Source organism: Hevea brasiliensis, chromosome 13 (assembly GCF_030052815.1).
Source record: "Hevea brasiliensis isolate MT/VB/25A 57/8 chromosome 13, ASM3005281v1, whole genome shotgun sequence".
NCBI classification, from domain to species: Eukaryota; Viridiplantae; Streptophyta; class Magnoliopsida; order Malpighiales; family Euphorbiaceae; genus Hevea; species Hevea brasiliensis.
In genome coordinates this window covers 69,157,023-69,183,671 of record NC_079505.1, presented here as the reverse complement: position 1 = coordinate 69,183,671, position 26,649 = coordinate 69,157,023, and the positions used below count along the sequence as shown (strand labels likewise).

General features: G+C 31.3%; 1 protein-coding gene across 1 annotated transcript; it reads right to left on the bottom strand.

Annotated features, from left to right (window-relative positions):
• Nucleotides 1-4,242: 4,242 nt before the first annotated feature.
• On the bottom strand, nucleotides 4,243-8,078 carry LOC110642976 (axial regulator YABBY 5). The gene is made up of 7 exons (XM_058132148.1): nucleotides 7,764-8,078; nucleotides 6,583-6,702; nucleotides 5,612-5,732; nucleotides 5,401-5,449; nucleotides 5,176-5,251; nucleotides 5,010-5,078; nucleotides 4,243-4,525 (listed from the first exon to the last, which is right to left on the bottom strand). The coding sequence occupies exons 1-7, from the start codon at nucleotides 7,836-7,838 to the stop codon at nucleotides 4,478-4,480; spliced, it is 558 nt and encodes a 185-aa protein (XP_057988131.1). The 5' UTR covers nucleotides 7,839-8,078; the 3' UTR covers nucleotides 4,243-4,477.
• Between the last annotated feature and the right edge of the window lie 18,571 nt (nucleotides 8,079-26,649).

Sequence of the window (26,649 nt, the reverse complement as noted above, 5' to 3'; positions counted from 1 at the left end):
CTAAAATGTTGACTTTTGCATTGACAATAGGTATATTGGTTTAAGTATCATCAACATACCACATTTTGCATTTTAAAATTATTGGTATTGGTTGCCAATACCATTTCTATGCTTAATGGTAATTGGACAGAATTTTCAGTTTTCAAGCTTTGGGTTTACTGTTTCATTAGTCATTTTTGTAGTGGGAATTTGACAAAATGATCAACATGAAAGTTGTTTCTTATTTTGTCTAGTTGTATTTCCTTTTTTGAATCACTCCATTTGGAGTTTTGTAGCTCAAGTTATGGCCTAAAAACCATAACTGGCTGGATTATGATTTTTCCAGAATTTCTGGACTGACCAAATCTATAGTGTTAGAAGCAGTGACTTCAGGTCACTTTTTGAATATGTTATGATCATAATTTGGGTTAGGTTTCTTCATGAAAGTTGTTGGTCTATATCTCAGCTTATTGCTGGTAAAATTTCAGGTCAATTGGACCTTTCTACACTGAGTTATGGCCAAATGACTAAACACTATTTATTTGGTCATTTTGCCTAGGCAGAATGCAGGTCACCTGGATTAGGGCAATCTTTTGGTCAACTTAGTTTGGTTTTATGGGAATGGTTTCTTCACCAAAGTTGTGCCATTATGTATCTAGTTTCATATCCAATTGGCCTTGCACCAATTGAACCTCTACAATTCCAGTTATTGCTGCCCAAACTTGCTGGACTCATACCCAGTCCTGTAGGTCACCAAGGGCAACCACACCAAACTCCAATCCCACTACACAATTCACTTCATTTTTTATTTAAACAGAACCAAATGGTCACTAATTGACCATTAAAATCTACTTTCATCATCACATGATCAAAGTTTCATTTTTCACCCCAAACCCTAACTCAAACATTACAAATCATGCATTATCATTGCATTTCATCAATCCACTTAAGGGATACCTATTGAGGGCAGCCATACTAGCATGTTAGCTCCATAAAACTCATCACAATCATACCCCAACCAAGGCTGCCGAAATTTAGGGATGGCATACAAATGGTATTTCATCAATTTCTTTATCATTTGCACTCATTCATAGTCTTAATACATGAATTTAAAGTGAAATTCAAGGTTAGGTCACAAACCTTTAATGGAGTGAGATTTTCTACTTGCTAGGGTTCCTTTTTTTCCTTTCTTTTTGCTCCCAAAAGACTTGCCAAGATGTAAGAACACTTTTTTGTGTTGCTAGGTTAGGGTTTTGGTGGGTAAAAGTTAGGGAAATCAAGCTTTAAAAAGCTTGATCAAGGTTGGCTGTGGAGGAGGGGTGATGGCAAGGAGAAGAAGAATGGAGAGAGTTTTGTTTTTTTTTTTCTCATTTTCTAGCCCATTTAATCTCTTTTAAATAAGTTTATGCCATGTGTCAACATTGGATTGGTTGGGAGAATTTTAATGACATCATGATGATATCATAATTCCATTTTCTTTCATTTTCTCTCCATTTCTTGTCTATTTAATTTCAATTAAATTTTTAACAACATTTATTCATATTTTAGGTTATATAAATTATTTATTTAACTGGACAAGTTGGTCAAAAATTATCTCTGAAAACAAAATGACCAAAATGCCCTCCGTTTAGCTTAATGAGCCAAAATTGTGTGCACCGATAAAAAAAATTTTCTAAGCATTTTCTTGGCATTCTAATGCCATAAGAACCTCAATGACCCTTCTCTGGAGTCCCAATAATTATTTTATAATTTTTTTCCCTGGTCTAGGGTTGCTAACGGCCTTCACCGTTACTTCCCCTTCGGGTTACTCATCCCTGGTGTTTCAGCTCGTTTAACCTTAGTGTAATTCGTTTCTAAAAATTTTCCTTGATTTCTATGAATATTATTTAGTTTCTTTATAACTCCTCACTCTAGTCTATTTATTATTTCAAACATTCTAGCTGCCCGGACCGACATTGGTCACCGGAACAGTAGACTGTACGGATTAGCTAAAGTGAGGATGTTACACCCCGATGGTTCAATTTTATGGTAAAATTTATTTCATTTGCAAATGAATTCATTTTAATTTTATGATAAAATTCATTTACAAATAAATTTTTTTTAGTATATTTTATATTAAATATAGAATTCATTTCAAATGAAATGAATTTTGCATTTGAAATTAAAAAAAATAAAATAAAGTAAAATAAAATATGATATAGTAAGAGGATAATTTTGTCACTTGAAATATATATAATTTTAAGTTTATAATTTATTTACAAATTCTATCAATTTTAATAGAATTTAGTTTAAATATAATAAATTCTATAGAATTGATTATTAGGAATTCCAAATGAGTTTTCATTTAAACAAAATACTAAAATTTTATATTTAAAAATGAATTTCACAAAATTTTATGGAATTCATTTACACCAAACACCACTGTAATGTAATATATATAATTAAATTAGTATTTTAATTTAATAATTAATTAAAGTTGTTATTTTTTTATTTTATTTCAATTTTTTATTTTTGATGTGTTTACTTGTCCTAAATTAAGTCATTTCAAAACTTAGAAAGCAAGTGAAGAAGGCTTTATACTAACTAATGTTGAAACTCATTTGACATCACACCTTTGCTTGGAGAAGTGCAGAATGGACACTAGAATTTGAATTAGAAACTTAGTTTATTCTAATTAATGCTAAAATACACTTATTTACCCCCCAATCCCAAAACATTGATGATTGTAATTACAAGAACTTTTCATGCATTAATTTATTGAAATTTCGATAATCCTCGCAGCAGTAATAATCGCTATCAGTATCACCATCTTCTTACTCTTCCTCAACTGCTGATTATTAGCATCATTACCATAATAAAAAAATTTATTATACACTACATAATCGTCCTAAATAAAAAAAAAAGGTAAATAAAACACAATTAATAATATTTATTTAGTTCATCCTTTCAATATAGACCTATATCCACAAGACATTATAATGATAAGCTCAAAGCTATCTCCCTCTAATCCACTCACACCCAAGTAAGCCTTCATAAAATTACTTATAGTAAATACATTAGTTAGTCTTTCTTATTTTTCTCTAGACATAAATACACTACAAAAATATGTTTTCAACTATAATAGACAATAATGTTAGTCGTAATCTAATCAGGAATCTAACTCAATTTAGGAAGTTCTACCTAATATAGGAAATAATCTTCTCTCATATTGAGAAATATTTCTCACTCAAATTAAGAAAATGTCTCTTCCAAATTTTACTAAGATTTTGAATCACATATCTGACAAAACTTAACTAATCAAACATATCAGTAAGAAAATATATTGTGATCGTAATTTGATTTCCTTCAAGCTGTATATCACCTAAACAAGAACGTAACTCATATTTTTATTACGTTTCAGTGCCGAAACTAGTAGAACTCTAACTTCATTAACATGTGATACATAAAAGGAAGGTTGCTTTATATTATCATTAACTAATCTGTTAGAGATTCGGGGAGCTCAAAATGCCTGGGGGAGAATCCTTTTTTTGATGTGTCTTGTGAAAGAATACACTCATGGGTTCGACACCACATCCAACTCAAAACCTTAAGACAATAGTCTATTGGTCCTTCCCATTTGTACGTGCTTCACTTATCCCAAGTCTCTTTTTGATGTGGGAATTCTAATACTTGAATATTCCTAAGTGTCAATTTCTTCCACATTGGGTTAATTGGGCTTGCTCCCCCTGAAACGGAAGCCTTTTTCTTAACTTGAGTATTATAGCATCACCAAGGGTCTATTTCTCCACGAAATCCACTCAAGCATGCATATTTAAGAGCCATACTAGAGCCATCATGTGTATTGAAAGTCTCCATTCCATCACCCTGCTCTTCTCCAGAAGAGTTCCCACTTTATTGGAGCCTATTGAGAGTCTCCTGGCTCTTCCATCCACGTATCAGAGCACCACAGGAATCACCAACCACCATCTCCATACTTATCTCTACTAAACCATTAGCTCTGATACCTCTTGTTAGAAATCTGGGGAGCTCAAAATGCCTAGGGGAGAATTCTTCCTACACACTCATGAGCTTGATACTACATTCAATAAAAAACCTTAAGGTGAGAGGTCTATGTGTCCTTTTCACCTATATGTCCTTCACTCATTCCACATTTCTTTTCAATGTGGGAATTCTAACACTTGAATATTCCCAACATAATCTTAGGTGATAGCTTAAGCAAGAGGATGAAATGAAATGAAACATACCTACAAGATAAACAAAATATAAATTGAAATTTATTTGAGCCTTATATTGACTTGGAAACTGAAGTATTCATAGAAATGACAAGATAAGAAAGTAGCTTAGTTCAAGTCATGGCAAATACATTGAAGACGAAGGAATTAATATAGATATAGATATAGATATTAATTTGTGTCTTTATAACACATTGGGGCCAACACTTTCTTTACTTCAAGAGCATATACTTCCATGAAGTTTTTCTTGAAAAATCAAGACCATATCATTTGTTATATAGTGCAGCCCTTGACATTAGGTGCTTCTCAGAGTCCTGCACAAAGTAAGCTTCAAGATAAGTAGTGGATTATATTAATTAACCATGCTCATGATCAAAGATTTCAATTCTATCTCAGAACTCATTGTCTGCATATCTTGTGAATCTCTATAGCTCTTTTTTCTCTATTTTCCGCAGCTATGTGTGTAATAAGACAGATTAACCAAATGTTGATTTATATCTAATTCATTTCTATGTGGATTTTTTTTTAATGACATTACGTACTTGACCAAAAATTTAAACCAAAGACAATGCAAATGCACATAATAAGTTTCCATTTCATTCCTGTCAATTCCAAGAAATCAGTAGGGTACTTTATATATGGCATGCGTGCAACTTAGATTTGCTTTAAAAAAATTAGTTGAGAGGAAAAAAAGAAAAGAAAAGAAAAGAAAAGAGCAAGAAAATAATGAAATGCAGTTGTTAAAAATTTTGGACAAGTGAAAGAGAGTAGGTTCTTGGTATGTATTAAAGTACTTACATCATCCAGCTTAGCTTGGCTGCTGGTCTCCAACATAAGGCCAAAATGGATGTGAGGGTAATGTGCCCACTAGGATACAAAAATTTGCCGGTCAATAACCACAAAATCTTGATATGGAAATCCAGTAAAAGGTTGCTGAGTTTCACAAAGATCTTTGTCCACTTACATTTTTGGCAGCTGTACTGAATGCTTCTCTGTGGCTAATTTCAGGGTTATTTGCCTTGATCCTCTGAATCTCCTCTCTATATAACAGATTCACAATATGGTTCATTAAAAAAAAAAAAAAAAAAAAAAAACTTAGAAAAACTTAGAAGAAAAATTCCATAGAAATGAATAAAGGTGTCATCAGGAGAAAGATCAGAAAAATTCAAGAGACTGTGGATTGCAGTACTTTATGAACTGGTTATATGCAGAAGGTACTCGCTGCCTCTTCTCGGGAGCTGAAATGGAAAACAACAGCACATGAATTATATACATGCATTATATCTATATACATATCTATTATACTTAAAAAAGAAAAAGAAAGAGAGAGAAAAGAATAATGCCATATTCAAGATCCAAACAGAAAGAACAAGAAAATTAAGATTAATTGCAAAACTCACGTCGATTAACGACCCTGTCCTCAGAAACATTACTTGCTGGGGCTCGCATTGAGATCTTGTTATTGCCCTTGGATGAGGAACCCATGTCAATTCTGTAATCTGGCAAGGTGTAGTTTGGTCCCTAAACATTATAAAAATGAAAGGATACAAAACATTCAGTAATTAGTTGTGTGATGTAATTTTCACTTGAAATTCTGATAAAATTAAGAAAATGCAATCTCAAGGGAGGAAAACCCTTTTTAAATTGTTATTTTTTATTTTATATTGGATGCTTTTTTTTACGAACTAGCTCAAGAACTTCCATGTTAACTCAGCAAAACAGTGACAAATAGTAGGAGGAAGAAAGAGAGTAAAAAGAAGCAGCATTGAAGTGACTGAATCAGTTAGAATTGTTTTGTATTATGTACTATATACCAAACAAAGGAAATAGAACGCAGATTGACAGGTGGTGAAACAAAAGCTTTTAAGGATATTATGTGATTCTTGAGATTTGTCAACAGTAGAAGAGGACCAAGCTGATGAAAAGAAATTATTAAACTTATTAAGAACCCTAACATTTACAAGGACACAGAGTCTATCAAATCAAAGCTATGGAAAGTGGCTCAAGAAAGAAAGAAACCCTAGACACTGTTAGCCCCTGACGGGTACATATATTATATACAACTGCTGTGGCCGCAAATATCAGCTGTTCTCTACAAAAAGTGGAAAAAATAGGTTTTCGGTTATGGCGGCTGCAGCTAGGATTTGCACTGCTGGAAATGTTAAAAAAATATTAGTAGAAATCAGATAGAGAAACGAGGCTTTGGAAGAGACTCTTTCTGTATGTCTCTGAGAATACTCAAGGGTTTTTAATTTCCTCAAAAGATGTAACAGAACCCAGAAACCCTAGCTAGAATTCCTGCCAAACCCCCCTAGACATTAACTGAAAAATGTTTTTCTTTGTCATTTAATAACAAGAAACACAATATCACCTGAACATCTTGCCATGAAAGTGACTGAAAGGCAGCTGCCATGTTCACGGACCAGAGATTGGTGCAGTGGCCACATCGGACGGTCACGGTGTCAAACAAGCTGCTGCATGGTACACTCACCTGCACACAGTAATTAACTCCATTAATGATCGAGTCTCCAAGAAATTTGAAGGACTCTACATAAATGAATTTTCTTGTATGAATATTTAGCACTAAGACTGAGAATTAATCAGAATTGAAAGGCAATAAAAACCCAATCGGAAGTTATTTCTTCAATTCTCCCTATTGATCCATGGAAGAGGAAAGATCAAAAGCGAAGAAGAATGGGTTCTTGAAGAAGTGGGCATATGAATGGCTAATTGATGAGCTTTTACTAGATGAAAAATTCTAATAGGTTTGTATTAATTAGCTAAAATTGGGTGAAAAGTTCCTCAGGAAAATGGGTTATTTGATGTAAACAAAAGGGCAAGAATCAAAAGTTGCAGAATGGGTTATCTCTCTTTAATCTTCTTGGGTAGGGTGTCTTGTTTAGAAGAATAAATAGCCCAAATTGAGATCTTCAATTTCTTTTCCGTATCAGCTAAAGAAACATGGTCTCTGAGCAGCACTTTGACGGTGCGGTAGTATATTAGCAAGGGAAAGGCGAGCCGCACGCACACAGAGAAAGAGAGTGAATCAAGTGGTGAAGGAGTTGTCTTCATCAAAAATTTGACAGTAAATGCTTGTTTCGACGTCAAATAATCCTCTATTCACGCGCAAATACACTAAAAAAGAACCACAATAATCTCTCTTCTCAGTGGGCTGTAGCAGCAATAGATGACCTTCAGGTCTGACTTTTCTTTGACTGCAAAAGATGAAGAAAAAGAAAAGTCCAACGATGGAGACCTGACTCTAACAAAAACAAGAAACCCCAGAAGCAAAATTAATACAATTTTTTTTAGTCAAAAATAGCACGAGACCCTGATTAGCAGAGTTGCAGAGGGTAGCTTTTATCAGGATCTAATGTATATGTTTGTTTCTTTCTTTATTGTTTAGAAATACAAAGGAAAGGAGAGAATCAGAAGCAAAAACAGAGAACAAAACAAATCAAAAACAAAAATACTTGAATTAGAAATAAGTGGCTAATAAGAACCCAAAAGAGAACAGATCCCATTAAAGATGATGATAAGAGTTAGATATACCGCAAGAACAATATTGCAAAAGTTGCAAGGGATGTAGCAGAGTTGCTCAGGCACAACACCGATGCAGCTCGACATGTCTTTCAGCCAAATAATTCAAGATTAAAGATTTATTTTCTTTACCTCAAGAACAAGAACAACAAAAGAGAAGAAGCTAGTTCTCTTTCAAATTACAAAGAAACCTAACTCAAAGGAGAAAGCAAAGGCTTTTATTCTCTCTAACAACACCTTTGCTTTGCTTTGATACCTTCATATTGTATCACAACAGTAAAACTCTATGGCCCATATATATAGGAGGAGAGAGAAAATCCAAAGAGGAGCTCGGAGAGAGAGAGAGAGAGAGAGAGAGAGAGAGAGAGGTAAAGCCAATAGGATTTAGGCCTTTGGAGCGAAAAAGTTGGGTTTAATGGTGCTCAAGGGCCAAGGCACACAGGCAAAAATGCTGAGACGGTGAAAGGGAAAAAAGTGATTGTTTTGGGCAGGTTAAAAAAAATAAAAATAAAATTCAAAATAAAAGAAGAAGGCTAGGGTTTGAGGTGGGAAGAGGATAGCTTTTGGCAGAGCTATTACCACAACTCTGTCCACATTGAACTTTGTAGCTGTCATGATGAAGTGAGTGTGGGCACTTTCTCCTCATTTCTGCTTCTCCACAGCGGACGAGGGGGGCGAATTTTTTTTATTATTATTAATTAAGTTCTTGTATTTTGTGTGCATACGTGCAAACTTCACTTACAACATCATAATATATTTTCATTTTTATTCAAAAATTAATTTTTATTCAAAAATTAACATATATGGTACTAATTCTTATAGCATCAAGTTGAACGAGGTGAGGAAATTTTAGTTATATTTGCTTAGTTACTCGTTTAAAACTTATGATATATGTACAACTTTAAACTATTAAAATCCCATTTTTGTTATAGATTTATGTTATATTATAGGAGTGAACATTAATCGATTCAATTTGATATAAAAATAAAAAAAAATTAAAATTTATAGCAAATTAACTGAATTAGAGAGAAAATCAAAATAAATCAAACTAGTTTGATTTAGTTTATTAATTTGAGTTTCATCTGAACTTATTGTTTAAACTCAATTCAAACTTAATTTCCTATATATTTTTTTATTTTAACTCTAATTTAAAATTTAATAATAATTAATTAAAAAATAAATTATTTATTGGTTCTATTGATTTTTTTTTCTAAAAAATCGAATCGAATTAAATAAATTAAATTTCTAAAAATCAAAGACTATACTAAACTGATTTATTAAAAAAACCAAGTCAAATTTATAAATTAAATCACTTCGATCGATTTTTCAATTTAAATTGAATTCTAATAAGTCTTATCATATTATGTCATTATAATATATTCACAATATTATGTCAAGTGGAAAAAGTAAATTATATATCATAATTATAAGAGGTATTTATTTTTGAAATATAGATATTAGAATAAGGAAAAAATTAAAATTTGAGAAAGATATAAAACTTTGAGCATCACGTCGACCATAAAATACCATAAATAAATCCAATTTATACTAGAATACTGTGTATCATTTAATATGAAAATATTGCAAATAAAATATTTAAAGGTGTAAAGCTTTTGTTTATATTTAAGCTCGATCGGAGTATTGAACTTGGCTTGACCTCAATAAATTTAATTAAACAAGGTAAAAATAAACCTAAATTTCTCTCTCTCTATATATATAAGCTTGGTTTAATCTCAGCTCTATTATTATTATTATTATTATTATTATTAAAGAGATTTTATATTGATGAAATTAATTTGAATCATGATGTTGACCCTAAAGTGTTGTCACCTTGCGATTGGATAGAAGGCCGTTTCCACTAGGCTAAGATACCAATTTCATGACTAGCTAGGTTAAAATACCAATTAGCTCCGCTAAAATTAAATGAAAAAACTATATAATTTGGATTATAACACAAACACTGCTTAGGAAAGCTATGATATTATGATAAGGATATCTGTTAGGTCTCATCCCTAAAGGCTAAATTAAGAAAGAAGGCATGCCTAAGTTGTTATAAGAAACACGCTACCCACATACCTAACTTAGGGGAGCTAGGAAATTGAACCAATGAGATCAAAACAATTTATTTTGCTTAATTTAGAGAAAAAAATTATCTACTCTGAGAACAAAAAATATAATAATGTATAAAAATTTCTAATATATAACAAGAGTTGAGTAGAATAATTATTAATCTATTAAATATAGAAATGACATCTTATCACATTAACCACCAAGCTAAACGCTCAGTGGTTTTCTTCTTTAAATCATGCATACATAATTCGGTACAATAATATTCCTAGAGAGCCAAGCTTTCAAAAGAACATACGTCCATATTGTCTTAGTAAAACCATTAATATTTTAGATTAATGATAAAAAAAATGATAAAAAAAAATCAAACATTCACACTAATGCGTAATTATGTCTAATTGATTTTTTTTTAATTTTATTAATTTTTTAATAAGCAAAAATTTTTTATTAATATTTTTATCAATTATATACGTAACACTTCATATTTGTATTTATCATAGTCATATATACTTGATAGGTCACTTCTCTGTCAACTTTTATTTTGTTGTTTTGAATTTGTTTTATTTAAAATTATTTGTTATTTTGAGAAAATTAATTAAGGGGTATTTTATTATAATATATTTGATTTAATTACTCTTTTAATCATTTTGTAAAAACTTGAAATGATGGATAAAATGGATGCAGAGAGCATATACTAAAACTAGTAAATTGCGAACATGCAATATATTTTAAGTTTAATGGTGAAGTAAACTCTTTAACTTTGAGATTGTATCGATACGTAGTTTAAAGTTGGAAAAATTATTTGGTGTACTTGAAGCACTAAATTTTCTTGTGTCACTAATAGCTGAGAAAATTATTAGGTCTCTAAATTAAATTATTATTAATATAGCTAATAGCATGTTTTTTTTTTTCAGTACTGTCTGCACTCATATCAATGTAAGTCCTTCTATTAATTATAGAAAGTGAATACTGTACCTAAATATTAATGTGAGTAAAAAAATACGTGCTTCAATTGTATTCTATAATTTATCTTCAACTGCTAAACAATAATAAATTATAAAAAATGAAAATTGCAGAATATTTCAATTTCAAACAAAAGTAATTATCTCATCCTAAAAGAAAGTAAATATATATATAAGAAATTGAATACAAACTCTAAATTATATCAATTGAATATATAAACACTAATTGAATTAAGATTTTTTTTTTTTTAATTTTTTTATCTAGCAATGAGAAAGCTTGTGATTATATTGTTGTACAATGCAAGAGATATGGAAGACGACAAGGGCAATAAAAGCCATTGAAACATAAGGACACAATAGAAGATGTATAAAGCCGAACATTATTAAGATCTCTTCTTTGTAGATTGAGGATTGCCTGTTTAGCTCTGGTCTCTTTCCATGTCTGCTCTAATATGAAATAGGTCATATAAGGGCTCATATTCATATGCATTGGCTTCACCACCACCCTACTTATTAAAATTTTTAATTCAATTCTTATTCTTATTTTGAAAATTAAAAATTACAGATATTTTCAAAATAATTTATGATTGAATTTTGATTTATTCTTAATAATGTATATAACTATAATTAATTTACAAATTAATTGAAAATTATGTGCAAGAAGCATCGTTATATATTATTAGAAAGGCAAATGCATCCAAGTAGAAAAAATTTCCTTCTGGGTAGCTTGCTAAAAATAGTTCGTACTTTGCACAGAGCTTCATGTACACTAATATGGAAGAAGGGAATAGACCCTTCATCAATTCATTTCACATCAAAGCCTATGTACTAGAGTTCATTCCACATCAACTGGATCCATTTAATTTAGGAATTAATTATGGTTCCAACCCCACTGTACTACCGCGGATTAGGTTTTTGGATACTTCATACAACCGAAATTTATTAGGATAATTCAAATAATATATAATTAAGTTTTGGATTAATTTAAATTTAAAAAATAACACATTATTTAAATAATAATAATAATAATAATAATAATAATAATAATAATAATAATAAAGTTTAGAATCGATTTAAGTATTAAAAATGATAATTGGAATAAGTTCAGATATAAAAATTTTAACAAGTATTCTATCCATTATATAATTAAAATTACCTCTAAAAATTATTACAAAAATATATTTTTATATAATTTTTTATAATAAAGAGTATATTATTGTAAAAGTAAGTTAACGAAAGTGGTCTACATTAATCAAATAGGAAATTATAATTATATGAGTGAATAGGAGATAAAGTGAGACTTATTATAAGAATTTTATAATTAAAATATATTTTTACATTTTAAAGTCTTTTTATAAATACAAATTTAATTTTATTATTTTAGCAATTCATACATTCTCTTATATAATTTTTATAAAATATAGTATTATTGTTAAAAGTCAAATTTAAAACACATTTCTATACTTAAGACTTTATAATAAAAAATATCAAAATTGTTAAAGGTAAGTAGTCTATGTTTATCGTTGAGGACATAAGAGTATTCGAATACACTTGGTTCGTTTTGAATTGATAAATCAAATTCTATCAAACGCTTGGTTCATTTTGGGTATTTACCCAAAGTAGTATTTAAAATTATTTGAAGTGACCAACGCCAAATTCCATGAATCAAGAACTTGAAATTAATTAGTATTTTTTGTTTGGATTCAATTAATGATTTGAAAAAAAATGATTTTAATTTAAATTATTATTAATTATTAAATTGAATTTATTAAATTAATTGAAAACTAATAATAGATTTATATAAAAAAAATTTAAATTTGTAGTACAAGTTAATTTTATGGCTACTTTATTTAGAACAAAGTAATATTATTTTATTTCATAAAAATTCTAATTTTATGGAATTTTTATATTTTATGTTATGTAAATTAATGTTTATTTTTTTTAAAGTAACCATTTTACAAATAATATATTAGATTAACGAAATAATATAACACTTCATGAAAAATAAGTATATATACTTATAATTGTTTTGTAAAATAATATAATAAAATATTATTTTGAATTAATAAAATGAGTAGAATTATTTATATTTAATAAGAAGTGTAAATAACACAATGTTTTATGATTATTAATTTAAAATATTATTTTGTTATATTAATTTTGTAAAAAAATATGTGTCATATTTTTTATGTTAATCTAATATGTTTTTCATTAATAAATTAAAATATTATTTTATACAAAATTTATGAGAAAAAATATAAATTTTATAAAATTTTAAATTTTTCATGAAATAAAATCTATTTTATTTTTAAATAAAGTAACCATAAGATCTACCTTATTTACGATATGAAAAATTTCAATGCCATAAAAAAAATAATTAAGCTAAAATATTTGAAAATTAAAAATTACTAAATGTTAAAACAATAAAAAACAATTCCCCATTACAATCCTATACTAAATAAGTAATATAAATAGTATTCTAATTTGATTATCCTATAAAAATATTTTTAATGGAAAAATAAAACATTAAATACTCTCAAATTTTTAACTAACTTCAAGTTAACTTATTAAATTAATGTTCCTTATCATAAAAAAAAAAAAAAAAACTTATTTGAATATATTAATGATGTGATAAGTAGTTATCAAAATTTTTTGGCCATCTTAATTTGCATTCTTATCAATATCGGTAAACATAATTATTTATTATGATTATTATTATTATTATTATTATTATCATTATTATTATTGTTGTTGTGAGTCATTCTCACACTTCATATGGCTCAATTTAAAGTTGATTTGTTTGAATTTATTTAATTATTCTGAATTTTGACTTAAAATTAAACAATGAAAATTAATTTTTCGAAATAAAAGTTAATATTTTGACTCTAAAAATTCATAGCCTGTAAATTAATTTTTTATTTTTATGATAAAATTGATTTAAATTTGATTTAAAATAATTTTTTATATAATGATCTGAAATTAACTCTCAAACCAAACTTTAAAAAAAAAAATGAAAATGACTGGAAGCAGAACTAATCCAATTTCTGCATCTATAAGGAAAAACTAGCCTGCAATAATAACAACTCCAGCTATATCAGCTGAAAAGGAAGAAGTAGGATGGCAACCCTCAGATATTTGCATGTACTTAATCTGATTGAATTTAATATATTGAATTTTGATAGTATATAATTAAGTTTGAGAGAGATTTAGATTTGATAAATAATAATACCTTTATCGAGGTTTTGGTCGAATTCAAGTTTTATATATTAGATATATACTACCCGAATTCATTTATATAAATAATTTATTAAATATAAAACGTATGTTTTTTTAATAATATTTATAAATTTTATACATTATATTTTAAATAAATAAAATTTAAATATTTCATAGAATTATTAAAAATTTTAAAATAACAAAAAATATGTAATATATAGATTATTAATTAAAATATATAAAATTAGACACATTCAGATATTTTTCAAGTAATAATAATTAGGTCTAGAACGGATTCAAATAATTAAGAACAAATTTTAATCGATTTTAAAAGAGTTCAAAAAAAAAATTAATCGATTTCAGATAAAGTGATTTTCACAGGTATTCTACTCTTGTCATCTTTAGGAATAAGTCACCTTTGCCAAAAACAAAATCCTGGAGATGATATCCAAAGTGGCAGATTCTTGCCAAAGCATCTGAAATAAAGTCAGTCTCTCGATAACTATAGCTAAGTACACTGCCATCTGAAGTAAAGTTGCAACTCAAAGAATTGAAAATTAAACTTTGAAACATGACTTGTTAAATATAAGATAATAATAAGAGTAAATTCCTTTTATGTTGCTGCCACAATTGAGGACCAACTAGTACATATCCTCAATTTCATCAAGTAATTAGATCAATTTGTGACCTTAATTAGTGGTAGCAATCAATTAATAAATGAATAATAAATGAATGATTGTATTTTCATACTTAGTAGTACACATCAAATTAAAGTTAGTGGTATCACCATTATGAGCCAGTGGTAGTAGAATTAATTTCTAACCAATTTGTATGAATTGAAAATGACTGTAAGATAAGAAGGGCAAATATCTAATTCAACAATGTTAGATAGTTTTAGTATCTCACTATCATTAGTTATTGCTTGAAAGATATCAATTTTTTTTATTAGAGATAGAACATATGCACGCATACACGAGTTGGTAACGAGAATGGACCACTGTTAAAATCATAGTAATTTTTGCAGTGTCTTTATTTTTATATAACCCAGACTCATATGCACTTCACAATTGATGTGGAATTCCTAATGACTGATCATTAGTAAATTTTTTGCCTTTTTTCAATTGGAGGAAAAACATCTTTTAAGGAGACAACAATCATCATTAATATTATACGAGATACTAATACTATGTCTAAGTTTGCTTTGGAGTGACGCAGTGTTATAGTGTGGAGAAGATAAGATCAAATCTCCCAAAGAACATAAGATTTTATCCTGATCTCAAATTCAAGAAACACTGTGCAAAATTTATGAGAGAAAAGTATGTTTAATGTTTTTTGGATTCAGTGGAGGCCTAGTGACCGAGTAACCACTGATGTGATACACTATGAGAGGCAGTATGGTTTAGACAAGTAACACAGTTGGCCTATGTAACCTCTGGATTAGCTGTGTGTGTTGGATTGATTTACACAGGTAAGCCATGTAAACTTCTGGACCTTTGCGCGCTTGATTTACACAGAAGAACACACGACCACACTCGTGGGACCGAGATGTGTGTGCGAGCCTTCACTGGGAAGAGTATACTGTCAAAGACACCGCCGTGGGTTTAGGCTTGAGTGAGATGCTTCATGATTCACTTCCACTTGCAAAGAATTCGACCTCGAATTATTATCTAAATATCCAAGGTGACAATCTGGTCGATGATTGTACAGATCAATCACATAAGTATTATCATTAATCTTTCTTAGTGATCTTGAATACAGATAATGTCTGCATATGACATTAATTACTCTAAAGTAAATTATATTATCAGACATAATTTAATGATTAAATATTTATCTTATGAAAAACAAGAACTCAGTTTCTTGTGCTCCATAAAGTGATAAAAACTTTCTTAATTGGAGCAAAATATATGAAGAAAATAGATAATTAGTTAGAGGGGATGTGGAGAGGTAGAAATTAAAGGAAGCAGACGGCACATGGCCGTTTTGTGGGGAAAAGCAGCAGAAGTGGAATGGAAATCATAGTAGTTACTTGGTGCTGGGAGGAGGGCCAGATTTTATGAAAATTTGGGCACTCACACCTCACTTTCTGGTCGTATATGAATAGGCTTTATAGCAGCAGAACTATCAAGAACCACCCATGCATGAGCCAACCTATTCTGCCTAGTGCCTGGTGGAGCCTCTATGTTTTTCTGCTTTCCAAACGAGGACATAACCAAAGAAAAATAAATTTTCCAAATAAATAAAACAACACCTCATCTTCATTTTTAATTTTGCTTTTAATTGGGAGATTTAATAACATTAGTGCATGATTAAAAATTTATTTCTCATATATATAATTGAAAAAGGGGGAGAAAACCTTATTAAATTATTAAAAATATAATCGATTTCTTATTAGAAAGAAATTGTGTGTAAATTAATTTTTATCTTTCGATAAAAGAAAGGATGCAATCAAAAGGTTAGTATGAATGTGTGGCCCTCAAGCAGGACAGCACCAGACGGAGAGGAGAATCTTGAAAGGTGTTTAGTGTTTTTTTTATTTTTATTTTTTTTAATATATATATATATATATATATATATATATATATATATATATATATATATAATAATTTACAAAATTACTTCAAAATTTGTGATAATCTCTCTTTCCTTCTTCAAAATTTATGCATGGTACTGTCTTTCAATTATGGCTCCTCTTTGATCATGGGGCCTAGAAGAGGGTAGCTATCTTCATACAAGTGAAACAAACCTATGAATTTCTCTTTCTAGACACACACACATATCCTATCATAGAAGGGAAAAAAATGAAGAAAAAAAAAACAACGAAAAATTTTCCATTGTGAAATCTTATGTGGGTATTGATGTGGTATAACCTAAAATTCAAATCAATTTCTAGAGGGTTGGATTCTTTACATCCGATTTGATCTGGTAGAAGTTCGGACCCAATAGTGAAACAATTTGAAGATGATCTAATGCTAAGCAGAAAGTACAAAATTGAACATAAGGAGATCAAAAAGGACATTTTGATGTTCTAGTTCGGATAAAGCTCGGATGAGTCAGAATAAGTTCAAAAAGAGGGGAACGGGACAAAAGCCGTTAAAATAAGAGAGATTATTGCCAGGAACCTTGCTGATAAGGTACATTTCTGTAGCGTACGAAGGCATACAACTTGGTACAAATTAACAGAATCACGAGAATCACGCTTGTATGTCTCTCCTCATCATCATATAAATAGGCTCCCAATGCCTACCCAAATAAGTAACTTGTTTTCTATAGCCATTACTCTGATTCATCAATTTTAAAATATACTCTTCAAACCACTCTCTAATTTGAGTGTCAAAGCGACTACCCTCAAGTCACTGACCTCACTTTTCTCTTTGGTATAAGGCAACCCATAGTCTAACGATGTTTGTCAGGCAACTCGAGACTTACAGGTAGCATCAGGTAGCTTGACATAGATGATTCTTGAAGAGAAATAGGGTTTCCTTTAATTTTACAGGCAAATTAACACTTGCATGCATCAGGCAACTGATGCATGCAAGTGTTAAGTAAAATGAAAAGAGGAATGTTATTTCTCTGTCTAGTTGTTTATATGTCTACATCACAACTATTGTGAAAAATTATTCCTACACAAATTAAAGAATACAAAATTTAATGTAGCTCAGCATAAACCTACTCTACCAATAGATCCACTATCAAAGAAAAAACAATTATACAATTAGTAATTATTTTTTTTATCCTTACAGGTTACTCAAACAAAAACTTACAGAATTTGACACACCTGTCCACTTTGTAAGCTCTCTCCTATATAATGGTCAACTAACTAATCATATATATAGAAAACTAAAATCTAGTCCTTTTAGGACTATAATTATTAAATTTCATAATTTAAATTCTATTAAACTTTCTATTTTATCTAATCTCCTAATTCCAATTTAACTTGGACTCTAACAAACTCCACCTCTAAGTCAAATGGAATTAGTCTTCAACACTTCTGTAAAAGTCAATTTTCTCTTAGGTACTTCCTTACACTCTTGATTGTTGATGTTGTCTCTTGTCTCCACTTGCATTTTTCCAATTAATGTGCTTTCTTTCAATTTGTAGAGATTTTTTATACTAATCTTCTCACCCTTCATAATCACGAGAGCACATTGGTTAACTCGTATGACTCCATCATGAATAGAGCACCCATAATCTAAAGAATCCAGTTTATATAAGAAAATTAAGTTCTTTTCAAATTTAGGAACATACCTCACTTTATCAAACAATTTCACACTATCACCATGCAACTTGATCTTCACTCTTCCAACACCTTTTACCTACATCTCATTCCCATTGGCTAGGTTCACTTTCTCTCCCTTCTTTTCTTCAATCACATTGAACCACTCTTTCTTTGAGCATATATGGAATGGGCAAGAAGAATCCATTAATCACTCATCTTGTAATGGATCTTTTGCCTTTACTTTATTATCATTTACATTCAAACATTTATTGTCAACACTATCATCAATTACAATTGCAGCAGTTTCTTCTTTTTCTTTTTTATGACTTTTCTTGAATTATTTAAATTCTGCAAGATCTTCCTTCATCTTCATATAATGGTATTAAATGTGACATTTCTCATGATAATAGTAGCATTCTCTATCTTCAAGGTCTACTCGTAGTCTCGAGCTCAATCTACTATTCCTTTTCTAATTGTTCCACGTGAATTACTTCTTCTATAACTAGAAACAGCAGTAAAAATTCCACCTTCAATGCTACTACCTCTCTTCTTAAATTTCTCATCATCCAAGGTAACTACGGTAATCTCTTTCACCTTCAAAGTCTCATTCCCAACTATTAGGGCTATCACCAAGCTTTTATAAGATTGTGAGAGACGTTAAAAGCAAGAACACTTTATCTTCTTCATCTACCTTCATACCAATACTAATCAATTAGCTAATTAATTTATTAAATATATTTAAGTGATTCCTCACATCATTACCTTCATTTATTCTGAGTTGGTACAACTCCTTCAAGTACAAGCGATTTGTGAGTGATTTTGACATATACAGGCTCTCTAATTTCTTCCACAAAACAATTAGCCAATTGGATAATTAATTTATTAAATATATTTAGGTGATCCCTCACATCAGTACCTCAATCCATTCTAAGTTTGTGACGCCCCTTACCCGTCTACTGTATAGCTGAGCAAGAAGTGTCACATTCGGTGCCGGAGCACCTTATATTGTTTTATCATATCTATTGTAAACTGTTGATGTCAGTTAAAACATGTATTCTATTTGTAGAATTTTTTTTTTTAATATCTTATTTCTGTGGAGACCCAGACAGAGCCTCCCCTGTTTTATTAGCATCTGGCGGGTTTCCACTAATCACCTGTTAACATGTCCATATTCATTTCACACATTTCCATATCATATTCTCTTTTATCATATCATTCACAACTATTTGTGAGATCTCAAAATGAAGTATTATCTATTGTATTCATATGGAAATTCATAAATAATAAATTACAAGTTTTCATTTCAATCTCAAGTTTAATTTCAAGTCCAAAATGAAATACATCATAACTAGACATAATGAACCAAAATACTAGTCTATATATGGGTCCTACTAAAATACAAAAGACTGGTGAGGTGACTCTGGTCGGTAGTAGATCTGGTCGGAACTCTGTCCGAATACTACAGTGGCGGCTGCTGCTGTGGCGGTTGCTGATCTTCAGTACCTACGCGATGGAAAACCAACGCGCTAAGCATAATGCTTAGTGGTGCATAATTTATAATAACAATAATTAAACAATTGAATTTATATCCGCAAATCATAATTTCTGGGTCTTTTACATTTTTATTGCTCTTTGGAAACAATTAACATTATCGGGATCTTTTATGATTACTTATTGTATTTTAAGTCTTAATAACTTTTTACCAGTGCCCAAGAAACATACAACAAATTATAAAAGCTGGATGCACGGGTGTATACTGGTTAGACAGTCATATGTCTATCCAGTTTACGTCTGTCAGGCACGAGGCCAGCTGTCGAGCACAAGATTCGCTGTCAGGCTTGTAAAGCCAGAAATAAAGTTAGGCACAATGGCCAATGGTTAGGCATATAGCCTGTAGAGCAATCATATCAGACATATATTGTCAGTTCATGATTTGCTCTGTAAGCAGTACTGCTATTTATGGTCCCTAATTGGTACACCAATCGATCCAACTATACACATATAAGCTTAGGCATACTTTGGGCAAAATAGTACTATTAAGCACTTATAGTTTTATTATTTCATGTTATGTGCTATTAAGGGTTCATAACATATTTTTATTTCATTTCATGTACTACCCATGCTTTATACCATTTCCATGTTATTATAATGGGAGCATAGGTCCCAAGTACTTATTCGTATAACTTATGTATTTATCACTCTCATTATTTTATGTCATGTACTATACATATTTATAGTATTGTTATTTCATATATGATGGAAACATAGTTTCTAAGTGTATTTTCCTATGACTTATGTGTTTAGCAAACCATTTAGGTAAATTTACATTTTATGTATCAACTAATTTCATGTCACCATGTAGTGGGGAAGTAGGTCCCACATACCTATTTCATGTAATTTAGCATGTAGTGACTTATTAGGGATAAGTCCTTACTAAAAACAATTTAATTGAAGAACCTTTCTTTAGGTTCGGTTTCACTGTTTTACTTTTACCTATCTATATGATCAGGTTGTAGCCACTGTTTGGCCACACTTCCTTCATGGAAGTTGTTCCTCTATGTCTTATCTTTGTTTTCCTTTTAGAATCATGTCAATTTGATTTTTAGAACTCAAGTTATGGTCGGATAACCATAATTGACTCATTTCCAGATTTTGGTTCCCTAACTAGGTAGCTTTTGGACTTAAATTTTATTTAATTAATGGAATAGGTTGTAGTCACTTTTAGGTATGGTGATCTTCATAAAAATTGTTGCCCTATGTCTTATGATCATTGAAAAATTTGTATCACAATTTTTCATATTTTGTGGAATTATTTATGGTCAATTAACTGTCCTGGGTTCATGTACCCTGTGCCAACAAGGGCTCAGTTCAGGACAGTGACTGTAGGTCACTTTTTGAGATTCTTAAATTCATAATTTAAGGAAGGTTCCCAAAACAAAGTTGTAGCCCTATTTCTCAGGTTTCTGGAAAGGCATGGCTCATCTCAATTGGATTTTTCTAGTGGGAGTTATGACTAAAAGACTGTTCTGGGGTCAAGTGAAGTTTGGTCAGATTCCAGGTTTTGATGCAGTAACTTGTTCTAACTATTTGACCTCGTTCTCTTGATTTTTGGATTTTGGTCAAAATACCAATTTTGTAGGTATGTGTCTTGCAGACATTTTGCCACTGGTTTCATTATATTTGAGTTCTTGTAGAACAAGTTATGGCCATTTTGTCAAAACTGGTCGGGTAAGTTCATGTCCAGAAATTTCTGGGCAACACAGGTCTGGACAATTTTGTAACCCAACTTGGGCCAGCAATTTGGTTTGGTTCTTGGCATTTCTAGGTTCAATGGTCTTCATGAAAATTGTAGCCCTATATCTAAGATTTCCAATGGTATCAAATTCAAGTCATTTGGACTAGTGTAAGGAGAGTTATGACCAAATGAACACGTTTTGTTCATTTGGTCATTTTTCGAGTTTCAGTGTTTGGTCATCCTGGTTTGGGTAGAGAATTGGTCATGATTTTGACAAAATTTGGGCATGGTGTTTACATGAAAAATGGGCTATTTTGAGTCTAATTTCACCTCCAATTGGCCTCATACCAATTGGAGTCACATATTTTCAGTTATGGTTCAAAACTCATGCTGGACTCATTGAGTCCCAACTTGCAAAAAATTGACACTTCCAAAACTCTACTTCAATTTGCATGCAATACACTTCTTTAAGCAATAATCTCATCCCAATTAGGTCAATTTCAAGCATTTACACAAAATCTCCAAGTCATATACACAAACCCTAATTTCCAAGTTTCAAACTCAATCAATTCAATCTCTTTTTCACTTCTCATACATATAACCATATCAATCATCATCTCTAAACTCATTTACATTATTTGAACACAACAAAGCCCAACACATTTCATGGCTACCAAAATTTTGGGACATCATGGGTTCATGAATTTCTTGTTAATTTCTTGAAATTTCCACTTATCTCAAGTCACTTTTAAGTATTAAAAGAAGAAGGAAGTGAGAAAAGCACTAACCTCTTATGACCCAACTTGAAAATTTTTCCAAAACTTCAACTTTCCTTCTCCCTATGGGTACCTAGAGCTTCCTTATGATGTGGGCTAACCATGGGTTTTGGTGGATCGATAGAGAGGAATTCAAGCTTGAAGCTTGAAAGAAGATGGTGGAAGAGGGAACCAATGTGCCAACCAAAAAGAGAAAGACAAGAGGAAGAAGAAGACTTGGTTGGTGGGGTTCGTCTTCTTGTGTCTATTTATATACATATTTTTATTGTACTTTATTATTTTATTTTATCTCATAAGCTTTTTCTTTTCTTTTCTTTTCTTCTTCTTTCTCTTCTTATTTTCCTAATTAAATCCATAATTTTAACTTATGTTAATTATTTTATTTCCTAATTTTAATTTGACATTTAGGTCAAAATTCACCTCTAGGGGTGAAATGACCAAAATGCCTTTCATAGTGCTCATCGGGTTATTTTTTATTATTTTATATCAATTAATAAATTCTCTAAATTTTATTTTATTTCTCAAAATTTTTTCTATATTTTTTTAATATTTATTTCATTAATTTATGCCTCCTCACTATTGTTTAAGTGTAGTTCGAGACATCTTAACTGTCCGAACAGACATTAGTCATCGGAACAGTAAAATGTATGGACTACCTATGATGAGGGCGTTACAATTCTTCCCTTCTAAATATAATTTTATTCTCGAAATTTATATAGTGTAAATAATCGAGGGACCGCTATCTCTTTGTCTTTTCGCCTTTTTGTGTTATAATACTTTACTTTTTCTTTAGTCTATCTTATTAATCCTAGTTCTACAATCTTATCCTTATCTCGATTTACTATTGGAAATACGTAGCTCTACACAATAGTCCCAAGTCGATACTGTAATCTGCAGCTTATAGCACAAACATCAAGAGCATTGCATAGTTACCACGGTATATCCCAATAGACTAACTCTTTTTTTTTTTTTTTTATCCTTAACCAGTTCTGTACTCATTTTCTTTCATCTCATATACAGCCTCCTTCTCATTTCCATCTATTATCTTTGATACGATCCTTTTCGATTGATAATCTACTATAACTTTATGGTTCAAAGGGTTGGTGACGAGCATGTCATCTTTTAACCCATCTCTCGATATCCTCTTTTAACAGGAGGTACAATGTATATATAGGGGTGAATATAATTAGGGTATATCAATACATACTTAAAGGTATTATAATTAGAAAATGTACCTTTGACAACGTCTACCAGGTCTAGCTCCTCTCGAGCCATAGCGTACACGCGGGGTGCTACTTCAACCTCGGGTTGTTCTATAGTCTCAGAAGCTCTCTGTGATGTACCAGCTATCTCTGGTCTCATCGGTCTTCTACCCCTCTGTACTATCGGGGTAGACCTCTGAGTCTGTGGTGGAGCTGTGGTGGAGCTGTGGGAGCACTCCTCCGTGGGCAATCTCTCAAAAAATGCTTTACGGACGTGTCTGAAACATTCACCCATTAGCAATCTACACTTTCCTCTGTGGTTCTTCCCATAATGTGTACAAACTGGCATCGGGGTTGATCTCCGTGCTATAGGACCCGCAGAATTGCCAATTGATACACTTGTCTGACCTCCTCTCCTCAGGGCAAATCGGAACCTCTGCCTCTGTTCTCGCTCGAATCGACCACGAGACCCCCGGGTCTCTTGCTCTCAGTACTTGTGCCGGATCGGCCAGTCCGCACCCTCTCTTGCTCTGCCTGTCACTCCTGAACTGTTCATCATTTCTAACTCTCTCTATTGGGGCCCTATATACTGGCTGGGGAGGTGGTGGCATAGGTCCGGTGACCTGACAGAGCAATTGAGTCATTTGCTCTAGGAAGGCCTGTTGTGTCCTTACTAAAGTACCCAATGATGGTTCTGCTCTACTGCTACTGCGCCCCTGACTAGACGCAGGTGCAGGTGCGTGACTCTCTACCTCTTCCTCTATCGGTTTTAGAGACCCATGCTCTGACGGATCGGACGCCATCGATCCTATAAAACAAATAAAAAAAAATAGATCTGCATTAGTGTCACCTCGACTCTATTTAAAGGCCCATGCATGTAATGCAACTATTTCTTTCTATCTATCTAGGTCTAGGACCACCTAAACCTCTGCTCTGATACCACTAAATATGACGCCCCTTACCCGTCTGCTGTATAGCCGAGCAAGAAGTGTCACATTCGGTGCCGGAGCACCCTATCTTGTTTTATCATATCTATCATAAACTGTTGATATCATTTAAAATATGTATTCTATGTGTATAATTTTTTTTTTATATCTTATTTCTGTGGAGACCCAGACAGAGCCTCCCGTGTTTTATTAGCATCTGGCGGGTTTCCACTAATCACCTGTTAACATGTCCATATTCATTTCACACATTTCCATATCATATTCTCTTTTATAATATCATTCACAACTATTTGTGAGATCTCAAAATGAAGTATTATCTATTGTATTCATATGAAAATTCATAGATAATAAATTACAAGTTTTTATTTCAATCTCAAATTTAATTTCAAGTCCAAAATGAAATACATCATAACCAGACATAATGAACCAAAATACTAGTCTATACATGGGCCCTACCAATATACAAAAGACTGGTGAGGTGACTCTGGTCGGTGGCAGATCTGGTTGGAACTCTATCCGAACACTACTGTGGTAGCTGCTACTATGGCCGCTGCTGATCTTCAGTACCTACGCGATGGAAAACCAACACGCTAAGCATAACGCTCAGTGGTGCATAATTTATAATAACAATAATTAAACAATTGAATTTATATCCTCAAATCATAATTTCTGGGTCTTTTACATTTTTATTGCTCTTTGAAAATAATTAACATTATCGGGATCTTTTATGATTACTTATGGTATTTTAAGTCTTAATAAATTTTTATCAGTGCCCAAGAAACATATAACAAATTATAAAAGCTGGATGCACAGGTGTATACTGGTTAAACAGCCATATGTCTGTCCAGTATACGTCTGTCAGGCACGAGGCCAGCTGTCGGGCACGAAACCCGCTGTCAGGCTTGTAAAGCTAGAAATAAAGTTAGGCACAATGGCTAATGGGTAGACATATAGCCTATAGAACAATCATATCAGACATATATTGTCAGTTCATGATTTGCTCTGTAAGCAGTATTGCTATCTGTGGTCCCTAATTAGTATACCAATCGATCCAACTATATACATATAAGCCTAGACATACTTTGGGCAAATTAATACTATTAAGCACTTATAGTTTTATTATTTCATGCTATGTGCTATTAAGGGTTCATAACATATTTTTATTTCACTTCATGTACTACCCATGCTTTATACCATTTCCATGTTATTATAATGGGAACATAGGTCCCAAGCACTTATTCGTATAACTTATGTATTTATCACTCTCATTATTTTATGTCATGTACTATACATATTTATAGTATTGTTATTTCATATATGATGGAAACATAGTTTCCAAGTGTATTTTCCTATGACTTATGTGTTTAGCAAACCATTTAGGTAAATTTACATTTTATGTATCAACTAATTTTATGTCACCTTATAGTGGGAAAGTAGGTCCCACATACCTATTTCATGTAATTTAGCATGTAGTGACTTATTAGGGATAAGTCCTTACTAAAAACAATTTAATTGAAGAACCTTTCTTTAGGTTCGGTTTCACTGTTTTACTTTTACCTATCTATATGATCAGGTTATAGCCACTGTTTGGCCACACTTCCTTCATGGAAGTTGTTCCTCTATGTCTTATCTTTGTTTTTCTTTTTGAATCATGTCAATTTGATTTTTAGAACTCAATTTATGGTCGGATAACCATAATTGACTCATTTCTAGATTCTGGTTCCCTAACTAGGCAGCTTTTGGACTTAAATTTTACCTAATTAATGGAACAGGTTGTAGTCACTTTTAGGCATGGTGATCTTCATAAAACTTGTTGCCCTATGTCTTATGATCATTGAAAAATTTGTATCACAATTTTTCATTTTTTTGGAATTATTTATGGCCAATTAACTGTCCTAGGTTCATGTACCCTGTGCCAATAGGGGCTCAGTTCAGGACAATGACTGCAGGTCACTTTTTGAGATTCTTAAATTCATAATTTGAGAAAGGTTCCTAAAACAAAGTTGTAGTCCTATTTCTCAGGTTTCTGGAAAGGTATGGTTCATCTCAATTGGATTTTTCTAGTGGGAGTTATGACTAAAAGACTATTCTAGGGTCAAGTAAAGTTTGGTCAGATTCCAGGTTTTGATGCAGTAACTTGTTCTAACTATTTGACCTAGTTCTCTTAATTTTTGGGTTTTGGTCAAAATACTAATTTTGTAGGTATGTGTCTTGTGGACATTTTGCCACTGGTTTCACTATATTTGAGTTCTTGTAGAACAAGTTATGGCCATT